Raw genomic sequence first — 20635 nt, 5'->3', positions numbered from 1 at the left:
GGCTGCCTCTGAAGGAATGGAAGTGGGGACTAACCGGGATGGAGCAAAAGAGAACCTCCCAGAGTGCTGGTAAGAGTCTACATCTTGACATGGCATTGAAGAGTTCCACAAGTGTATGCATTTGTCAAAATTCAGTCAGTCTTCACTTAAAAGTTGTGTATTTTACTGTATGAAAAGTTTAACTTGAAAGAAAAAAAAGCCGCAAACAGATAATGAGTTCTATTTAATAGTATGTATTCTGAGGTAGTGGGGGGAAAATGAACTGATATCCACAATTTAGCTTAAAATGCACATAAATGGATAGATAAGTTATGACAGGAAAAGTATAATAAAATGTTAACGATAGACTCTGGGTGGTATGCATATGAGTGTTCACTCTAAGTCTTTCAATTTCTGTAGTTTGAAATTTTTTATAATAAAATGTTGAAAAACTACAATAAACTGACACCATTATGAAAATGAATAGGCAAGTCAAAGACTGGGAGAAAACATTCACAAAACATGACTGACAAAGGACTTGTGGTCTGAATATATGAAAATCCCCAAGAAAAGTGAAAGTGTTAATTCACTCAATCATGACGGACTCTTTGCGACCCCACAGACTGTAGCCCACCAGGCTCCTCTGTACACGGAATTCTCCAGGCAAGAATACTGGAGTGGGTTGCCATGCCCTTCTCTAGGGGATCTTCCCAACCCACTCAACAGTAACAAGACAACTCACCAGAAAATGAGCAAAAGATTCAAACAGACAATTCACAAAAGAAGCTATATACAAGGATAATAATAAGCAATTGAACAAAACACTCAACATCAGTGGCCATCAGGGAAATGCAAATTAAAATCACAATTAAAACTGTTGGCAAGGATGTAGAGCAAATGTTAATGGAAATGTTGACCACTTTGGAAGAAAGTCTGGCACTTTTAAAATAAATTTAAACACACACCTACTTTATGACCCAGCAATTCCTCTTCTAGGTATTTACCAAAGAGAAATAAAAGCTAAAATCACAAAAAATTTTGAACAAGTATGTACTAGCAGCTTTATTCATAACAGTTCAAACAGGAAACAGCCTAGTAGGTATCTATCACAGGACACACAACCTATAGTATATTCATACAATACACTATTACCCAACAATAACCAGGAATGAATTACTGATACATTCAACAACAACATGAATGAATCTCAAAAACATTATAAATTATACATTACACATTAATTATACATGTACTGAAGTGTTTAAGTGTGAAGCACACTGATGTCTGCAACTTACCTTTGAAATGCTTCAAAAATAGATGGATCATTGGAAGGGATGAACATATGAAAAAACAAATATAGCAAAATGCTAACTGTAGCCTCCAGAGGACATGGTTATGAGTATTTATCATATAATCTTTCAACTTTTGTGTGTGAAATTTCTCATAAAAAAGTGTTGAAAAAAATACAATGAACTAAACTAAGTTCACTGAAATCTAAAAAACTTTGGAACAAATCACTTATAGGTCAAATTTCATTTCACATAAAATTTAGGAAGTTGCATAAATGCTTTTCCTGAACTTTGATTCCAGAGTGTTGAACACTGTTTGAAATGAGAGTCACCATGCAGGTCTAAAATATTTACATTAAAAAAAAAATCCAGGGGAGAACAGATTTGTGGTTGCCAGGGAGAAGAGTGGGTGAGGGAGGGATGGATTGGGAGTTTGGAATTAGCAGATACAAACTACTATATAGAGAATGGACAAACAACAAGGTCCTACTGTGCAGCTCAATATTCTGTAATGAACCATAATGGAAAAGAATATGCTTGCTACATAGCAGAAATTAACGCAACACTGAAATCAGCTATACATCAATACATTTTTAAAAAAATCTATGGTTAAAAAAAAATCTATGGTATTTTCAAGCAATAAGATATAAGGCCAAGCTAGGGCAAAAAGGGCATTTTATTCTTTAGGCTAAATATTATGCATATTATATTTATTAGTTACTTTCACTAAAACACTTTACTTGTGACTATGTCTTTTTTTTTTTTTTTAAAGAATCATGACCATTCTTTAAAAGAATGGGTCTATTTTGGGTAATATTTTGAAAGTACAATTTACCACTCTACACTCTTCTATTATTAATTTTTAATCATGGTTAACAATTCATGATAACCAGCATTTTATTTTATTCAACCCATTTATTTAAAAAAAAAAAGACAAGTTAGCTTCAGTGAAGACACTGAAACAAGTGCAAGTCAATAGGAAATTACTTTCAACATCAGGATTCTTTCAGTTTGTAATATTTTGTTAAATCCCATCATTAAACACTAAATTTTAGGGGCTTCCCTGGCGGTCTAGTGGTTACGAATCTGCATGCCAGTGCAGGGTACATGGGTTCAATCCCTGGTCCAGGATGATCCCACAGGCCAGCGGAGCAACTAAGCCTGTGTACCACAACTACCGAGCCAGTGCTCCAGAGCCCATGCTCCCCAACAAGAGAAGCCACTGAAATGGGAAGCACATGCACTGCAATGAAGAGCAGTCACCTCTCACTGCAGCGAGAGAAAGCCCATGTGCAGCAACAAATATCCAGCACGGCCAAAAACAAATAAATCTTAAAAAAACAAAAACACTCTAGAGCAAATCATATATGTATTTCCACTTAGTTTGAAGAAATTGAGAACTGCACTGTACAAAACCTATGCAAATTATCTGGAACCACACACTCACTGCAAATTATCTTTGGTAAAGGACTATTTTTCTCTAAATTGCCATTCATTATGGACAAAAAAAAAGACCTGTAAAAACATAAAATAAAAATTACCAGAAAATGAAATATACAAAACACAAATTCCAATTTTTATTGTTAGATTCAATAGACATAAACTTATGCTAACAAATTGCTAAGCAAGTTCTAAAAACTTAATTTCTGAAATTATCTCCTCATAGAGGTAAGGAGGTTTATAAATAGCTCATGATCCAGCACCATCTGCATACCTCACTCTGAATGGCTCTGTTAGAGAATGTTCTAAATATTTTATTAGAAGTGAATGGGCAGTTGACTACTTAAATTTGAAAAGTATACAGAATCTCATTATACACAAATTTCCTATTTAACATACTCAGCAAAACCTTTTTCTCCTTCAAATACTGGGGCAATAAATGTTAATTTAAAGTATAAAAATGATCACAAATTCTAAATTTTGCCTTGCTATGTAGATAACTATAAAAATAATTAAATGAGTCAGTTACATTAGTGACGACCAACTATCATGGATGGTAAGGCATTAAAACTTCTAAATCTCAAAATTACATAAAGTTGTCTATGAATGGATTTTTATAAAATGATATTTATAATGTATTTTGGGACTGATGACTGAAAGACAGTAAATACAAAAAAAGATTATTTTCTGATGGACTCGTAATACTATAGGGTAAGGATAACAAAGACTTCTCTAAGTCAAAACATCAGAAGAATCTCAAGCTTTACTGAGGCTGAAGGACTCATGCATTTATTCAATATACCGTATCCCAGGAAAGAGGAATGCAATGGAGAACAAGACACTGTTCCTGCCCTCAAGGAGCTTGCAGACTTATTATCCTATTAACCACATAATAACAAGCAATGTAAAACCAGGAGTGTAACTTATAGAATCAATCTTGAGAGCACAACAGTACCACCTTGCCCAGTTTCTTCTGTCGGAACCTTAAGATGTGAGTCTTCACTAGAGGAAAGAATAACAGTGGATGGCTAGTGCTAGATTGAGAGCTATGCCATTCACTTTGGTTACTGATCCAAATACTAAAGAAGGCATTATCAAAAGCCTTTGAGTACTTAGAGACCTCAGCTTCTACTGTTATCTGTTTCAGTTCAGTTCATTTCAGTCGCTCAGTCGTGTCCGACTCTCCGCGACCCCATGAATCACAGCACACCAGGCCTCCCTGTCCATCACCAACTCCCGCAGTTCACTCAAACTCATGTCCAGAGTCGGTGATGCCATCCAGCCATCTCATTCTCTGTCATCTCCTTCTTCTCCCGCCCCCAACCTTTCCTAGCATCAGTCTTTTCCAGTGAGTCAACTCGTCGCATGAGGTGGCCAAAGTATTGCAGTTTCAGCTTTAGCATCAGTCCTTCCAATGAACACCCAGGATTGATCTCCTTTAGAATGGACTGGTTGGATCTCCTTGCAGTCCAAGGGACTCTCAAGAGTCTTCTCCAGCACCACAGTTCAAAAGCATCAATTCTTCGGCGCTCAGCTTTCTTCACAGTCCAACTCTCACATCCATACATGACCACGGGAAAAACCATAGCCTTGACTACACAGACCTTGGTTGGCATAGTAATGTCTCTGCTTTTTAATATACTATCTAGGTTGGTCATAACTTTCCTTCCAAGGAGTAAGCGTCTTCACTTTCTGCCATAAGGGTGGTGTCATCTGCATATCTGAGGTTATTGATATTTCTCCCAACAATCTTGACTCCATCTTGTGCTTCTTCCAGCACAGCGTTCCTCATGATGTACTCTGCATATAAGTTAAATAAGCAGAGTGACAATATACAACCTTGACATACTCCTTTTCCTATTTGGAACCAGTCTGTTGTTCCATGTCCAGTTCTAACCGCTGCTTCCTGACCTGAATACAGGTTTCTCAAGAGGCAAGTCAGGTGGTCTGGTATTCCCATCTCTTTCAGAATTTTCCACAGTTTATTGTGATCCACACAGTCAAAGGCTTTGGCATAGTCAATGAAGCAGAAATAGATGTTTTTCTGGAACTCTCTTGCTTGCTCCATGATCCAGAGGATGTTGGCAATTTGATCTCTGGTTCCTCTGCCTTTTTTAAAACCTGCTTGAACATCTGGAAGTTCACCGTTCACATATTGCTGAAGCCTGGCTTGGAGAATTTTGAGCATGACTTTACTGGCGTGTGAGATGAGTGCAATTGTGCGGTACTTTGAGCATTCTTTGTCATTGCCTTTCTTTGGGATTGGAATGAAGACTGACCTTTTCCCGTCCTGTGGCCACTGCTGAGTTTTCCAAATTTGCTGGCATATTGAGTGCAGCACTTTCACAGCATCATCTTTCAGGATTTGAAATAGCTCAACTGGAATTCCATCACCTCCACTAGCTTTGTAGTGGATGCTTCATGTTAATTAAGCACTATTATAATGCCCTGGGGCCTCCCTGTGGCTCAGCAGGTAAAGAATCCGCCTGCAATGCCGGAGACCTAGGTTCGATCCCTGGGTTGGGAAGATCCCCCGGAGAAGGGAAAGGCTACCCACTCCAGTATTCTGGCCTGGAGAATTCCATGGACTGTATAGTCCATGGCGTCGCAAAGAGTTGGACACGACTGAGCAACTTTCACTTTCACAGTGTCCTAGGTATTTGAGATCATTTGTGTAAAAGAGAGTGAAAAATGCATATTTAGGCCAGGTTCTTGTTAGGAACATAGAACCTTAGCTTATTCTGGAAACATATCATTTTACAACATTTTAAAAAAACCATTTCCTTTCATGCCCACAATGGGAGGCAATACAACTGCAAAAATATACACAGAACATAAAACTTGCATTTCCTCATACCTCTTCTACTCTATTACACATTTGCAGCTTAATAAATATTGCAGCAGAGCCAACCACTGTTGTTGGCCAGGCTTCCCTGTCCTTCACCATCTTCCAGAGTTTGCCCAAACTCACGCACATTGAGTCGATGACGCCATCCAACCATCTTATCCTCTGTCTCCTCTTCTCTTCCTGCCCTCAACCTTTCCCAGCATCACGGCCTTTTCCAATGAGTTGGTTCTTCACATCAGGTGGCCAAAGTACTGGAGTCTCAGCTTCAGCATCAGTCCTTCCAATGAATATTCAGGACTGATTTCCTTTAGGATGGACTGGTTTGATCTCCTTGCAGTCCAAGGGGCTCTCAGGAGTCTTGTCCAACACCATAGTTCAAAACCATCAATTCTTGGGTACTCAGCTTTCTTTATGGTCCAACTCTCACATCCATATATGACTACTGGAAAAACCATAGCTTTGACTAGATAGACCTTTTTCAGCAAAGTAATGTCTCCACTTTTTAATATGCTATGTTTGTCATAGCTTTTCTTCCAAGGAGCAAGTGCCTTTTAATTTCATGGCTCCAGCACCATTTGCAGTGATTTTGGAGCCCAAGCAAATAAAGTCTGTCACTGTTTCCATTGTCTCCCATCTATCTGCCATGAAGTAATGGGATCAGATGCCATGATCTTAAGTTTTTTGAATGCTGAATTTTAAGCCAGCTTTTTTACTTTCCTCTTTCATCTTCATCAAGAGGCTCTTTATTCCCTCTAAAGAGGAAGTTTCTGCCGTTAGGGTGGTGTCATCTGCCTATCTGAAGTTATTGATATTTCTCCCAGCAATCTTGATTCCAGCTTGAGCTTCATACAGCCCAGCATTTTGCATGATGTACTCTGCCTATAAGTTAAATAAACAGGGGGACAACATACAGCCTTGATATACTCCTTTCCCAATTTGGAACCAGTCCGTTGTTCCATGTCCAGTTCTAACTGTTGCTTCTTAACCTGTATACAGATTTCTCTGAAGGCAGGTAAGGTGGTCTGGTATTTCCATCTCTCTAAGAATTTTCCAGTTTGTCATGATCACACAAACTCTTTACTGCAGTCAATGAAGCAGAAGTAGATGTTTTTTTGGAATTTCCTTGCTTTTCCTATGATCCAACAGGTGTTGGGAATTTGATCTTTGGTTCCTCTGCCTTTTCTAAAACTGGCTTCAACATCTAGAAGTTCTAGGTTCATATATCGTTGAAATCTAGCATGAAGGATTTTGAGCACAGCCTTGCTTGCATGTGAAATGAGTACAGTTGTGTGGTAGTTTGAACATTCTTTAGCATTGCCTTTCTTTGGGATTGGAATGATAACTAATCTTTTCCAGTCCTGTGGCCACTGTTGACTGTTCCAAATTTGCTGGCATATTGAGTGCAGCACTTTAACAGCATCACATTTTAGCATGTAAAACAGCTCAGCTGGAATTCCATCACCTCTGCGATCTTTGTAGTGATGCTTCCTCAGGTCAACTGACTTCACACTCCAGGATATCTGGCTCTAGGTGAGTGATCACACCATCATGGTATGTATGACTTTGGGTCATGAAGATCTTTTTGTATAGTTCTTCTGTGTATTCTTGCCACCTCTTCTTTTAGGTTCATACCATTTCTGTCCTTTATTGTGTCCATCTTTGCATAAGATGTTCCCTTGGTATCTCTAATTTTCTTGAAGAGGTCTCTAGTCTTTCCCACTCTGTTGTTTCCTCTATTTCTTTGCATTGTCCACTTAAGAAGGCTTTTTCTTTGGAACTCTGCATTCAGATTGGTATATCCTTCCTTTTCTCCTTTGACTTTCATGTCTCTTCTTTTCTCGGCTATCTGTAAGGCCTCCTCAGACAATCAGTTTGCCTCGTTGCATTAGCAGAGTGTAATGACAAGAATACTGGTGTTTGGACTTCTCTGATGGTCCAGTGGTTAGGATTCCACCTGCCAATGCAGGGGACAGGAGTTCTATTCCTGTTTCAGGAAGATTCCATGTGCCACAGAGCAACTAGGCCTACAAACCCCAACTACTTAGCCTGAGTGCCCGAGGGCCTGTGCTCTGCAGTAAGAGAAGCCACCACCGTGAGAAAAACCGAGGCACTGCAACTACAGAGTGCCTCTTGCTCAGCCACAACTAGAGAAAGCTGGTGCGCAGTAAGACCCAGCACACCCAAGAAAAGATAATAATAGTGGTGTCAGAATCACACACACGGGGTTCAAATCACTATTCTTCAGTTTATTTCTTGTAAGACCTTGGACAGGTTACTTAACCCTGTCAGCTTCAGCTTTTTTCTGGAGAAGAAATCTATCTTAACTCAGAAGTAAATGACATTATTTTTTAAATGAAATAATATCAAAAGTGATGATTTTTCAACAGAGAATTAACCTCATTTAAGAAGAAACCTGTTTTCTATTTTCTATTAATTCCTAAAGCTTTGTTTGGAAATTAGCACACTGCTAAACTAGAAAAAAATAAAAAGCAGAATTTTTTACAACCATCTTGATGTAAATTAGCACTGTGAATTATTTTTGAATATAAATAGATGCTTAAATATTAAAAGCAAAAGCTCTCAAAATAAAGATAAACTTCAGATGGATTTAATTATCACAGCTCCTCGAAGTGAAACTGTACATGTGTATACAAGAGTTTTAAACTTAGTACTGTTTGCTTTTTAAAAATTGACAGTTTGAAAAATGAATACTCTTACCCACAAAGTAAAACGCTTTTGATAAAACAGAGGAAATTTAGGTGCCACTCTGCCAAATATTAAAGCTATCTACAAAAAGGTTCCACCTGTAAACAGATGAATGCTATCAACTGAATATCTTTCATGGATTTCTCAAGGCCATATAAAATATAGTAAGAATAGCTATGAAGCAACAAAAATGCAAAGCAGAAGACTGAAACCCAGCTCTCAGTTAAAATAACAGGAAATATTAAAAGGAAAAAAACCATGGGATTTCCCTGGTGGTCCAGTGGTTAAGATTTCTTCCTCCCAATGCAAGAGGCATGAGGTCAATCCCTGGTCAAGGAACTAAGATTCCACATGTACCCAGCATGGCCAAACTACTCTCCCTGCCAGGAAAAAAAAAACCCCAAAACAAAAACTAAAGTTAGGATTAAGACCTAAGTATACCTACCATTTCCTAACAACTTAATACTGCTTTTGTTTTCATTTTTCTATCCTGTCCAAACACAAAAACATAAATTTTAAGAAGAAAAAAGCTTTAGCCCTTATATTTTTTCAGTTAAGATACCCAGAGGTAACTTCAAATTTTCAAGTTTTGCATAGCCTTTCAGATTGACTTATTTACAATATTGGTTTGATTCTGATATCTTGGTAACTGTAAGTTCTTAGTGTGATTTAAGTAGATTAATAAAATTTTTCAAAAGTAAGATGCACTTGACAATCAGAAATGTTAAAAATTTGACAAATGAACACTTTAGAACTGAGCAAATACAGTAATAACATTTCCTATTAATCAATTATTGAACTTCTGCAGTTAAAGCAAGGTGCTGTGTATATGTTTGTGTTTGTGTTGTATGCTCTGCAGTTCTGTGCTCATAACTTTATACATCATTGCAGGGATTCTACAAAGTACACCAAAGCACTAATAACAAGGTTTTAATGGGGAATATCTTCTTGGTTTTCCACTTACTTCTAAAATTTCATTAAAATAATACACTGCTTTACACAATCACAAAATAAAGTGCTTTTATAATTCCTATAATACAGCTCTCCAAATTTTCATATCTACTGCTAAGAAACACATCACTAAGAACTTAAATACATATAATGTGCATTACTTTGAGTCAATAGGCCCACCAGGTGAAGCTATGCAGATTCCATCAGGCCAAAAGGGCAAGGAGCGGGAGACTGAAATTCAGTTTGCCCTTTTCCAGTGAAGCTTGCAAATGTGGCCATTTTAGGTCTGGCTAGTCCAAAAGCATTTACTACACAGAGGAAGAAAAAAAACAGCAGCTTTGATCCAAGTTTACAGCAAAATATTGTCCTTCTAGGTCAGCACAAATTGCCTTAAAACATTCCTCTTATTTTAACAGCTTTAACAAGGAAAAGCATGACTATATGAGATTCTTAGGTTCCCAGGCCCTCTTCCTTCTCTTCCATTCCCAGTACGGGTAATAGCGAGCAAAGTCTATGAGAATCCCTCAGAAATGCAAATCAAAACTGCAATGAGGTATCACCTCACACCAGTCAGAATGGTCCTCCTCAAAAAGTCTACAAACAATAAATGCTGGAGAGGGTGTGGAGTAAAGGGAACGCTCTTGCACTGTTGGTGGGAATGTAAATTGATAGAGCCACTATGGAAGACAGTATGGAGATTCCTTAAAAAACTAGGAATAAAACCAGCAATCCCACTCCTAGGCATATACCCTGAGGAAACCAAAATTGAAACAGACACATGTATCCCATTGTTCATTGTAGCACTATTTACTATAGCTAGAACATGAAAGCAATCTACATGTCCAACAACAGATGAATGGATAAAGAAGCTGTAGTACATATCAGATCAGATCAGATCAGATCAGTCGCTCAGTCGTGTCCGACTCTCCGCGACCCCATGAATCACAGCACGCCAGGCCTCCCTATCCATCACCAACTCCCGAAGTACACTCAAACTCATGTCCACAGAGTCGGTGATGCCATCCAGCCATCTCATTCTCTGTTGTCCCCTTCTCCTCCCGCCCCCAACCTTTCCCAGCATCAGAGTCTTTTCCAGTGAGTCAACTTGTCGCATGAGGTGGCCAAAGTATTGCAGTTTCAGCTTTAGCATCAGTCCTTCCAACGAACACCCAGGATTGATCTCCTTTAGAATGGACTGGTTGGATCTCCTTGCAGTATAAGGGACTCTCAAGAGTCTTCTCCAACACCACAATGGAATATTACTCAGCCATAAAAAGGAACGCATTTGAGTCAGTTCTAATGAGGTGGATGAACTAGAACCTATTATACAGAGTGAAGTGAGTCAGAAAGAGAAAGATAAATATCATATTCTAATGCATATACACGGAGTCTAGAAAAATGGTAGTGAAGAATTTATTTATAGGACAACAGTGCAGAGACAGGCATAGATAGTAGACTTATGAACATGGAGAGAGGGGAGGAGAGGGTGAGATGTGTGGAAAGAATAACATGGAAACTTAATATCACTATATGTAAAACAGATAGCCAACAGGAATTTTCTGTTTGGCCCAGGAAACTCAAACAGGGGTTCAGTATCAATCTAGAGGGGTGGGATGGGGTGGGAGATGGGAGGGAGGTTCACAAAGGGGATATATCTATATCTATGGCTGATTCATGTTGAGGTTTGACAGAAAGCAACAAAATTCTGTAAAGCAATTATCCTTCATAAAAAAATGAATTAAAAAGTAAAAAGAAAAATAAACATGCCTCTGACAGGAAAAGAAAAAGACCTCTGATGCAAAGAATTAGTGAAGAGACAGGAGAGACCACCCAGGATAAAAGATGAGAAGTTGAAGTAATCACTCTTTTAGTCACTAATATTTAATCAAATATCTAGAGTATTCTAGGACAGACTCTATAAAAGAAAGTCGTTTCTATGAAGTCTATTTCTGGATTTCAGTCCAACTTTTTAAAGGCTTGTATTACAGATATTTTCAAATTTACACAAAATCAGAGAAAAAAGTAAGATGAATCCTTATGTACCTTTTACTCCAATTCAACAAATCATAAATGTTTGCCAGTCTTGTCTATCTCTCAAATTTTATGTTTTTGGTATGAGGGGAGGGTGGAGTACACTTCGTTTCACCTGTTAATATGTCAATATGTATTTCTATAGATAAGGGCTTTACATTACCACAGTGTCATAAATATACCTAAGAAAATTCACAATAATTCCTTAATGTTGTTTAATATTAAGTGCATGGTCATGTTTCCCTGATTTTCTCAAAAGTCTTTTTACAGTTGTTTGTTCACATCGGGATCCAAAAAACATCCACACATGTATTTGGTTGATATTCTTTTTATCTGAAACAGCCTGTCCCCCTTTCCTTCAACTCCTCTTCCACCCCATTCACTTATTTGAAAATTCTAATTATTCAATAAAATTTGCCACACTGTGGATTTAGCTGATCGCTATTGGTAGTATAAAATATTGATAATACATTATACAATTTAATCACTAACTCTGCAGTATTGAGGAGATGTGGTCTGTAACTAAAATGTTTCACACAAGTGACATTTGTCTTTTAAAAAAATCGGGGGTGAGAATTGAGCTTGGGGAAAAAAAAAAAACCTATCAGAGGATGCTATTAGGAAAACTAAAAAGGTACCAAATCCACGTGCTTTTACAAAACTATCCCTTTTACTACCTTATACACTGTGAGTTACAGCTCTTTATTAGCATGTCAAAGTGAAATGGACAGTATTCAATAATCACATAATAGGAAAGGTATAGGAGAAGGCAATGGCACCCCACTCCAGTACTCTTGCCTGGAAAATCCCATAGACGGAGGAGCCTAGTAGGCTGCAGTCCATGGGGTCGCTAAGAGTCGGACACGACTGAGCGACTTCACTTTCACTTTTCACTTTCATGCACTGGAGAATGGCAACCCACTCCAGTGTTCTTGCCTCGAGAATCCCAGGGACGGGGGAGCCTGGTGGGCTGCCGTCTCTGGGGTCGCATAGAGTCAGACCCGACTGAAGCGACTTAGCAGCAGCAGCAGGAAAGGTATATTTAAAAGAAAGTTAATAATCACCTATAATTGTCAATACAATGTAATTCACTTAGTTTTGTTTGGTGCAAAAAACGACTTTTTTATCAAAAGTATAAAAAAAGTGCTTGGTACTTTGAAACATGTTTTTATGAGGAAAAAGAAAGATAGCTTTCCAATTTTATTCTGATTCTTAGCCAAACATTATTTAACCCCAGCTTGAGAGACTGATATGACTACCAATAACACAGAATTGGTGGATCAGAAGAGTGGGCTTAAGGTCCATGTGTAATGTAATGGTGACAAGTGCAGATAAATATTTGTTAAGATCTATCAGCATTTAAGGAAAAGACCGCCAGGCCTTAACCACTTGGTGAATGTCTACTTACCCTTCGAAGCCCACCTATAGTAGGAAAATTCTTCACATGTATATTACATTAATCCCTCTTTCCTTTTGAGCTATGGTCCCCAACTCTGGCTGAAGAGCTTTTAAATACGATGGCCAAAGAATGTTGCCTGCTGTATCAGTGAACAATGGCTGTTGAGGCCATCAAGACATCAGTCATTGCAGTCACCCCAGTGGTGCACCTGGAGGGGATTCCAAAAGGAGAGAAATAGGATACTGGCCCTAGACAGCTAAGGTGCATCTCAAAGGAATGATTTCAATAAGCTCAGAGTTTTGCATATTCTCATATATAGAAAAGCACTAAATTTGTTAACTTGAGATGTCTAGTTTTCCTTAACAAGCAGTAATCTTTTGATGTTTCAACTATTTGGTTTTTAGGCAAAAACTCCTATATATCCTGGCTCCTCCATATCCTCCTCCTTTATAACAGTCCCTCAGGGCTTATTGAGAGGCTATCTTCGGGTTGAAGTCCTCAGTAAGTCTGCCAAACAAAATATAATTCTCAACTTTTAGCTTGTGCATTTTTTGCCAAATAAAATATAATTCTCAGCTTTTAGGTTGTGCATTTTTTTTTAATTGACAACATTATGCTCTGAAGATACAAAGACAACTTGGTGTCCCTGTCCTTAAGAACCTTACAGCCTAACTGAAATAGGTACTACAGAATAGTCTGTGTACGAGACGTAGAGACTGAAAGATCTGATCTATCTGGATCTGAGGTTGAATGAGACAAGGTGTCAGAAAGAGGTGACCCCATGAAGGAGGGGCTTATCTAAATTACTCCTGCCTCTCTAGCAGCTAACAATCATCAATAAAAATTTGGTGACAGCCAGCCTCAAAGTACACTTAGAGCTTCTTGACTCAACTGGCTTTTATTTTTACTCCACCTCAGAAACCCGCTCCCAAGGCTGTACACTAGGATCACATTAACACTGGAACTGCTCCACCTCTGAATACATTAACCCCAACTTTCAAACATCTGATCACTTCTACATCTTTCACCACCATTTTACCTGTCAAGTCCTCCAGTCTCTCAGGGTCTCAGTTCATTTTTCCCTCAGTTCATCATTTTCCTTTACTGTATTTTTCTACTGTATTATTCAAAAATTTTTCTTTTTTGTATTTTGACGTACACTTCTCTTCCTACATTTATCATACAGCATTTTAATTTATACAAAATTTTGTTTGCTTTCTCTATTAGATCATAACTTTCCTTAGAATAGTAATGGGCTTCTTTTTCTCAGTCCTGCATCCTTCACACCCAGAACAGGCCTAGCCCATAATAATTGCTCAGCAAACATTGGTGTAAGCATTCTTGTCATTTTCAACACTATTTCTATGAGCTCTCCAAAGGCGGAACCTATATTTTACCTGAGTATTTAGTAAAATGGGATTTGACCTATAATTTCAGCTGGAGTGCCTCATACATAGCAGAGCTCCCAGGAGCATTTGTTAATTGGAAAGGTTGAAATGTTACTAGAGCCTGTATAAGACATATAAAGATATGTTCTCTGCTCTATCTTGGCATTATTATTTTAGCAATCATTTAAGTTAACCAAATAGTTATGAGACCAAGGTAAAAAGTGTTCATTGTGGCAGAGGCAAACGGAAAGCCATGGACAGAGAGGTCAGGAGGCCTGCACTTCACTCTCGGCTCGGCCACTCAGAATCTACAAATAACTATCTCTGTAACCCTTAATTTCCTCATTTATTAAAATGGGGTTTGATGAGAATTTGATTCTTGATCAACTGAAAGTTCTCTAACTATGGCTACTAAGTTTTTTTTTTTTTTAATTAAAAGTGATTCACTCTCAGATTTCCCTAGTGGTACAGGGGATAAGAATCTGCCTGCTAATGCAGGGGACATGGGTTTGATCCTTGGTTCAAGAAGATTCCACATGCCGCAGGCAACTAAAGCCCATGTGCCACAACTACTGAAGCCCTCATGCCTAGAGCCTGTGCTCTGCAACAAGAGAAGTCACCGCAGTGAGAAGTCCATACACTGCAATGAAGAGGAGTCCCCACTCACAGCACAGAAAGCCCTCAGAGCAAAATGAAGAACCAGCACGACCCAAAAGAAAAAATGATTTTTTTTTAAGGTAGCATTTCTTATATAAAGAAAAAAAGTGATACACTCTCAATATAAAAAATTGTATATGCCTTACTGAACTGTTTAAAGGGAAATTCCTTCTCTCCACTCTGTTTTCATAACCCTCTGGAGACATGCACTCTCAAAAGTGCCTTCTGTACATTTAAAGCATTCTTCATACACAAGTAAGCATAGTGCTAGGATTGTTGATTTACCAGCTTGACAGTCCCAGAAATTCTAATGGGACAGTGACAAAATGAAACAGAACTATAAATACTTTGATAGCAGAAAGATAATTACTACTCAAGAGGCCAACAGTAGAAAAAAATTACAGTACAGATAGAAATATTTAAAACTTCGTGTGTCACCCCTCCTTGGTTGTGTAACGTAATGTTAATAAAGGTATATGACAAGATAATAAACTGAAGGTGGGAAGAAATATGGGAGGCAAGGGAATTGTGGAGAAAAGAGAAAATCATACCAATGTTGCAATCACTAAAGGATATAAAAAAGACCAAAATAATAATAATAATACAATTCTAAGTGGTAAAACAAGAAACAATTCTGAAATATCTTATGAGCATATGGATAGAGCCAAGGAAGTAGTTGTTTATTAAATCCAGCCCAGAGACAAACGTAGATTAACACATGTCCTTGATTTTCTTGACAACAGCATTCTTTGAAGTTTGAAAGTGAAAGTGAAAGTCACTCAGTTGACTCTTTGCGACCCATGGACTTTAGGTCCATGGAAATCTCCAGGCCAGAATACTAGAGTGGGTAGCCTTTCCCTTTTCCAGTGGATCTTCCCAACCCAGGGATCAAACCGAGGTCTCCCGCATTGCAGGTGGATTCCTTACCAGCTGAGCCACAACATCTAAGTCTAATAACAGCATTTGCATACTACAAGACCAAAGGTAAAATAAGTATACTTAGTTCCCTCCGATGGTGTGGGAAATATATCACAGGATGACTGCCATCATAAGAATTTTTTTAAAAGATAGTAAGAAAAAAAATAGGTCACTGGGAAAGTAGGAAACTCATTTCCCAAGAATACACTAGGAAAAACTGTGATCTAATGGCCGAACTGTTAATTTCCTTTTCATCCAGTACCAGAAACTAAACATTACAGAATATGTTAGATAGAGGACCAAGCTTTAACTTGAGTATCCACCTCTCAATGGAAAAGAGTCTGATGCTAGGAGGGATTGGGGGTGGGAGGAGACGGGGACGACAGAGAATGAGATGGCTGGATGGCATCACCGACTCGATGGACATGAGTTTGAGTGAACTCCGGGGATTGGTGATGGACAGGGAGGCCTGGCGTGCTGTGATTCATGGGGTCGCAAAGAGTCGGACACGACTGAGCAACTGAACTGAACTGAAACAAGATAAATTTCACCTAAACAAGATAGATTTCACCTAGACAAGTCCGCAGTTTTACCCTTATGGTGTAAAGTGATACCACTGTAGACGTTAAAGAACGGCTTATAGATAAGAACAGCAGCCCAGACAAGGATCCTGTTTCTGCAAGGTTAGTACATTACTGATATGTCTACTTTTAGAAACAACAAAAATACAATTCTATAATACATAACTTGCAAGCCTATCAACACTTTACTATATTGTGTATGTGTGCTCAGTCATGTCCAACTGTTTTGCAACACCATGACCTGAAGCCTGTCAGGCTCCTCTGTCCAGGGGATTTCCCAGGCAAGAATACTGGAGTAGGTTGCCATTTCCTACTCCAGAGGATCTTCTGGACCCAGGAATAGAACCTGTGTTACCTAATAACAATTACAGGATTTCCAGGTGGCTCAGTGATAAAGAAGCCGCCTGCCAAATAGTAGACTTGGGTTTGATCCCTGGGTCGGGAAGATCCCCTGGAGAAGGAAAAGAGAAGCCACTCCAGTAATCTTGCCTGGGAAATCCCACGGACAGAGGAGCCTACTGGGCTATAGGCCGTGGGGTCACAAAAGAGTCAGACAGGACGTCGTGACTAAAGAACAACAAATGACAATTACAACATTTAAAAAATTAACACTGTTATAGTCTTTACCTGGTATTTTTACAACCTAAATACAGTATAAAGGGTAAAAACTAAAACTATAATTTAGAATGTGGAAGAAGAGAAAATGATCATTATTTTAATTCCATAATGTAATTTTAATACCATGGTACATAACATAAACTCTGTCATGAAGGTGAAAATTGTTAAGTCCAGGAATTAACCTGTAAGGTCTTCATTAAAAAAAAAAAAAATTAGTCAAGGACTGCTGCTGCTGCTGCTGCTAAGTCACTTCAGTCGTGTCCGACTCTGTGTGACCCCATAGACGGAAGCCTACCAGGCTCCCCCGTCCCTGGGATTCTCCAGGCAAGAACACTGGAGTGGGTTGCCATTTCCTCCTCCAATGTGTGAAAGTGAAAAGTGAAAGTGAAGTCGCTCAGTCGTGTCCGACCCATAGCGACCCCACGGACTGCAGCCCACCAGGCTCCTCCATCCATGGGATTTTCTAGACAAGAGTACTGGAGTGGCTTGCCATTGCCTTCTCCGAGTCAAGGACTATAAAGTAGCAAATCTACCTTATCTCCTTACATTAAAACACACTAAACAGAAATAAGGAACTAGCAAATCTACCTTGTCTTCTTACATTAAAACACACTACACAGAAATAAGGAACTAAAATCATTTTGGTTTCCTGAGCCCTGTAGTTAGAAGGAACAATATTTCCTGACACCAGAAAATAGCAAGTCAGTGGCTGAAGATGGTTTTCAAATGTGGGTAGAATATCATTTTAAGAGCTTTTAGAATTCTTAAGAGAATTTTCATTACCAGACAGATCTACGTTAGAACATAGCATAAAACTAAATACATAAAGCAGTACGGTATTTCTCAAATTTTTCTACTTTAGTCCAAAAAATGCTACAACCTGTTTTATTTCATCACCTCTTTCTCACTAAATGCAATGGAAACCTCCAAGCCTGTTGACACAAATTGCTTTAGGAAGCTAAAGGTCTGCAGTGGTCAATACAAGTCAAAAGTGGCTCATGTCCTATTCCTGACTATAAAGGCTTAATACTCAGTACATGCCACTTAAAGTTCAAAATGAAAAAAAAAAAAAAATGTGGAATCAGGCCCTAAAATTCTCTTTAGAATTCTCCACTGGACAGGACAGCCCACTCAGATCTACCCACCCTCACCCTGACTGAGCTTAGCTACTGGAACAACTGCCTCTGTAAAAATATAAAATTTTAAAAAGAATTTTGTGATACAATGTCTGAAGTCTCTTTAGGAAAGCCAATAACTAAGATATGATCAATAACTACTCCACATAACTGACCTTAAAAGCAAACTGTCATAGTTAGACCCCCAAAGCCAACTCTCCACTAAATTTTACCATTTAGGATTCTCCTTCCTGAAAAACGATTAAATTCTTTGATACTCATCCTTAACCAAAAGATCCATTTCAAGTCTGAAACAAAAACGAAGAAGTCAAAACACAACCACTTTCCTCCTTGCCATATACCTTCAGACACATCAAGTTACTACTGCAGAGATTCGCTATGCAAACCATTATCCCAAAAGATTCCTAAACATCTCAAAAAGAGGTTCCTTGGTTCCTAATGATTATTGTATAATGGAAACGTGATCTCTCGGTATATTTTCATCCTGGACAAACAGGTCAGTAATGGAAGTATTTTCTTATCTATGTTTCTACTCACCCTCAGTAACATCCTGGGGGTTAGATGTCCGGTCACTGGCTGGATCCAGTGCAACCGTTGCCAGGGAAGTGGTGGCTCCAGACATCTCACTCATAGGCTCACTACGGCTGGTTTCGGGCACACTTTCCCGGGAGCTAAATCTTACTCGGGAACTGGATCGAGAGCTGAGGTCCGGACTGGTGTCTGACAAACCTGGAATGTCATCGATCTTTGTTGGCGTCACCATGAACCGAACTGAAGCCATCTTGGTGGTGGTTTCTGGAGGGTGCATTTTTATTTTTCTCTTCCTTGACAAGGAAAAAAGAAAAACCCTGCAAAACCCTTCCTCCTTTGCAAGCTACTTCTGACTGCAAAAATAGAAAAGATACCTAAAAACACAAAAAACAACCTTCAGTTACCTTGATTTACACCACACGAAAAGCCACTACATATAAGAATCCTTCTATTCAAGAATTCAAGCTGTCCTAAAAAGTGCACTACCAACAGTTGAAAAAAAAAAAAAAAAGACAAAACGATGCCAATCTCGTGTAACTTCGTTCCTTCAGAATGAAGAGATACCTAGTTATCTCCTCTGGTCCAGGGATGTGGGCTCAGGGCCATGGTCAGAAAAGCAGGTGACGAAGCCTTTCTCGCCTCGACCCTAAGGTTTCGGCCGAGGTAGTTAGTCCTTTTTTTTAATCTGTAAATGTCCCACGGTTAGTTGAGCAAAGTGCGCACAAGCCCACTCTTATCAGACGAATACAGCATAGATCAGATTGCGAAACGGTGTATGCCCGGCCACCTGTTGTGTATCAGGTGAATACCCCACAGGTCTGGCTGGGAGGAGGTGTGTGTAGAGCCACCCGATGTTTCTGAGGCCGATAATCCACTTGGGTCTGGTGGGAGAGGTGCGCACGCATAACGGGGAAAATAATCGCACACTCCGGTTGGAGGAGAATGAGGAGGGAAGGGTGAGCAGAGGAGGCTGCAGGGGTAGAGCGGATTTCTGCCTTCAAGAGGCCTGCGGGGGTGGCCCGCCCGCTCTTCTGGCAGAAAGGTCCCTAGGATCTGGGAGGAGGCGGCTAGCTGATTGAGACTCCGCGGACTGCAGCTCAGGGTCGAGGCAGGTCGCTGCTAGTCAGTCCATTGAGCCCCCGACTGGCTCACTCGGTTTCTCTTGCGCGTGACAGGACGAGCCACCCCTTTGCCGAAGAAGCTCTCTCCCCTACCAGAGCCCCGGCGCAAGGTCAGCCCTCGCTGTTCTTCCTTCGGGTTCTAACTGAAGAGGAGGTGGCCTCAGGCCGGCCCTGGCTGAGCTGGAGAGAGCAGCGAGGATGTGAGCAGGAGCAGGTCGCAGGTGCGGGATCCCGGCGCCAGCTGATGCGGGTGCGCGCGCAGCTGTTGTTTATGAGCCGGTAACTGTTTCCGAGCCGCGGCGCGCGCAGGACGGCTGGAGCTGCCGGGGAGGGCGCCCCCTCCCCGGCCGGACGCCAGAGATGCAGTTACGTGACCCCGCCGCCCCCAGCCCCGGGCCCGGCGGGCTGGGCCCGCGCCGCCGCAGCCCCGCCCTTTCCTCCCCGCTCGTTCCTCATTCGAGGTTAACGGTCCGAAGAGAAGCCTAGGGGAGCGGTCGGAGGGCGGCACCGTCCCACGAGCGCCTGAAAGCCCCGCCCAGTCTCTGCAGCCCGCTAGGCGGCTGAGAGGGCTGCGCGCAGGCGCTCGCTCAGGTCGCGGCAGGGGTTGGGCCCCAGTGTGGGAGGCCCGGAGCACGACGGGAATTGTAGTTGGGAATGGGGGCCTCAGCTGCTTGCATTTGGGAAAACAAATTCTTTTCCTTTTAGGTCCTGCTGTCTTGCACCAACTCTAGAGGTGGAAGGATTTCAGGGAGCAGTTGGTACCCCATACTCTCAGAACCGCAAAAACCATCTCTACTGAATAACAACATCCTGAAAATACCATTCATAATTTCTTTAAAAATCACAAACCTCACACCACTATATACCTCCAAAATATATGTTATATATTGCATATGACCCTCATTGGAGTTTTTATGTAATGGTCTATCCCAAAGCATTGTATGCTCAAATTTATACATACTTTGTGCTACATTTCCTATTTGCTGTCTTTTGGAAAAAATGCTGGATTTTACAGATATACACATATCAAGTATTCATATCG

At 40.1% G+C, this 20635-nt stretch overlaps 1 protein-coding gene across 3 annotated transcripts in view; it reads right to left on the bottom strand.

The window, feature by feature from the left end:
• Positions 1-20076, bottom strand: part of SLC12A6 (solute carrier family 12 member 6) — a 101659-nt gene extending 81583 nt beyond the window's left edge. The window contains exon 1 of one of the 3 annotated variants that reach the window (XM_088840135.1): positions 18479-20076. In XM_088840135.1, the coding sequence (XP_088696261.1) occupies positions 18479-18749 (271 nt within the window). In that variant the 5' untranslated portion in view covers positions 18750-20076. The remainder of the gene's footprint in view (positions 1-18478) is intronic. The other 2 variants (XM_055435398.2, XM_055435397.2) reach the window with 2 other exon arrangements.
• Between the last annotated feature and the right edge of the window lie 559 nt (positions 20077-20635).

Source organism: Moschus berezovskii, chromosome 9 (assembly GCF_049115385.1).
Source record: "Moschus berezovskii isolate FMDL1 chromosome 9, NW_MosBer_1.0, whole genome shotgun sequence".
NCBI classification, from domain to species: domain Eukaryota; kingdom Metazoa; phylum Chordata; class Mammalia; order Artiodactyla; family Moschidae; genus Moschus; species Moschus berezovskii.
Note: the sequence above shows the minus strand (reverse complement) of the source record. Positions and strands in the feature narration are given on the sequence as shown.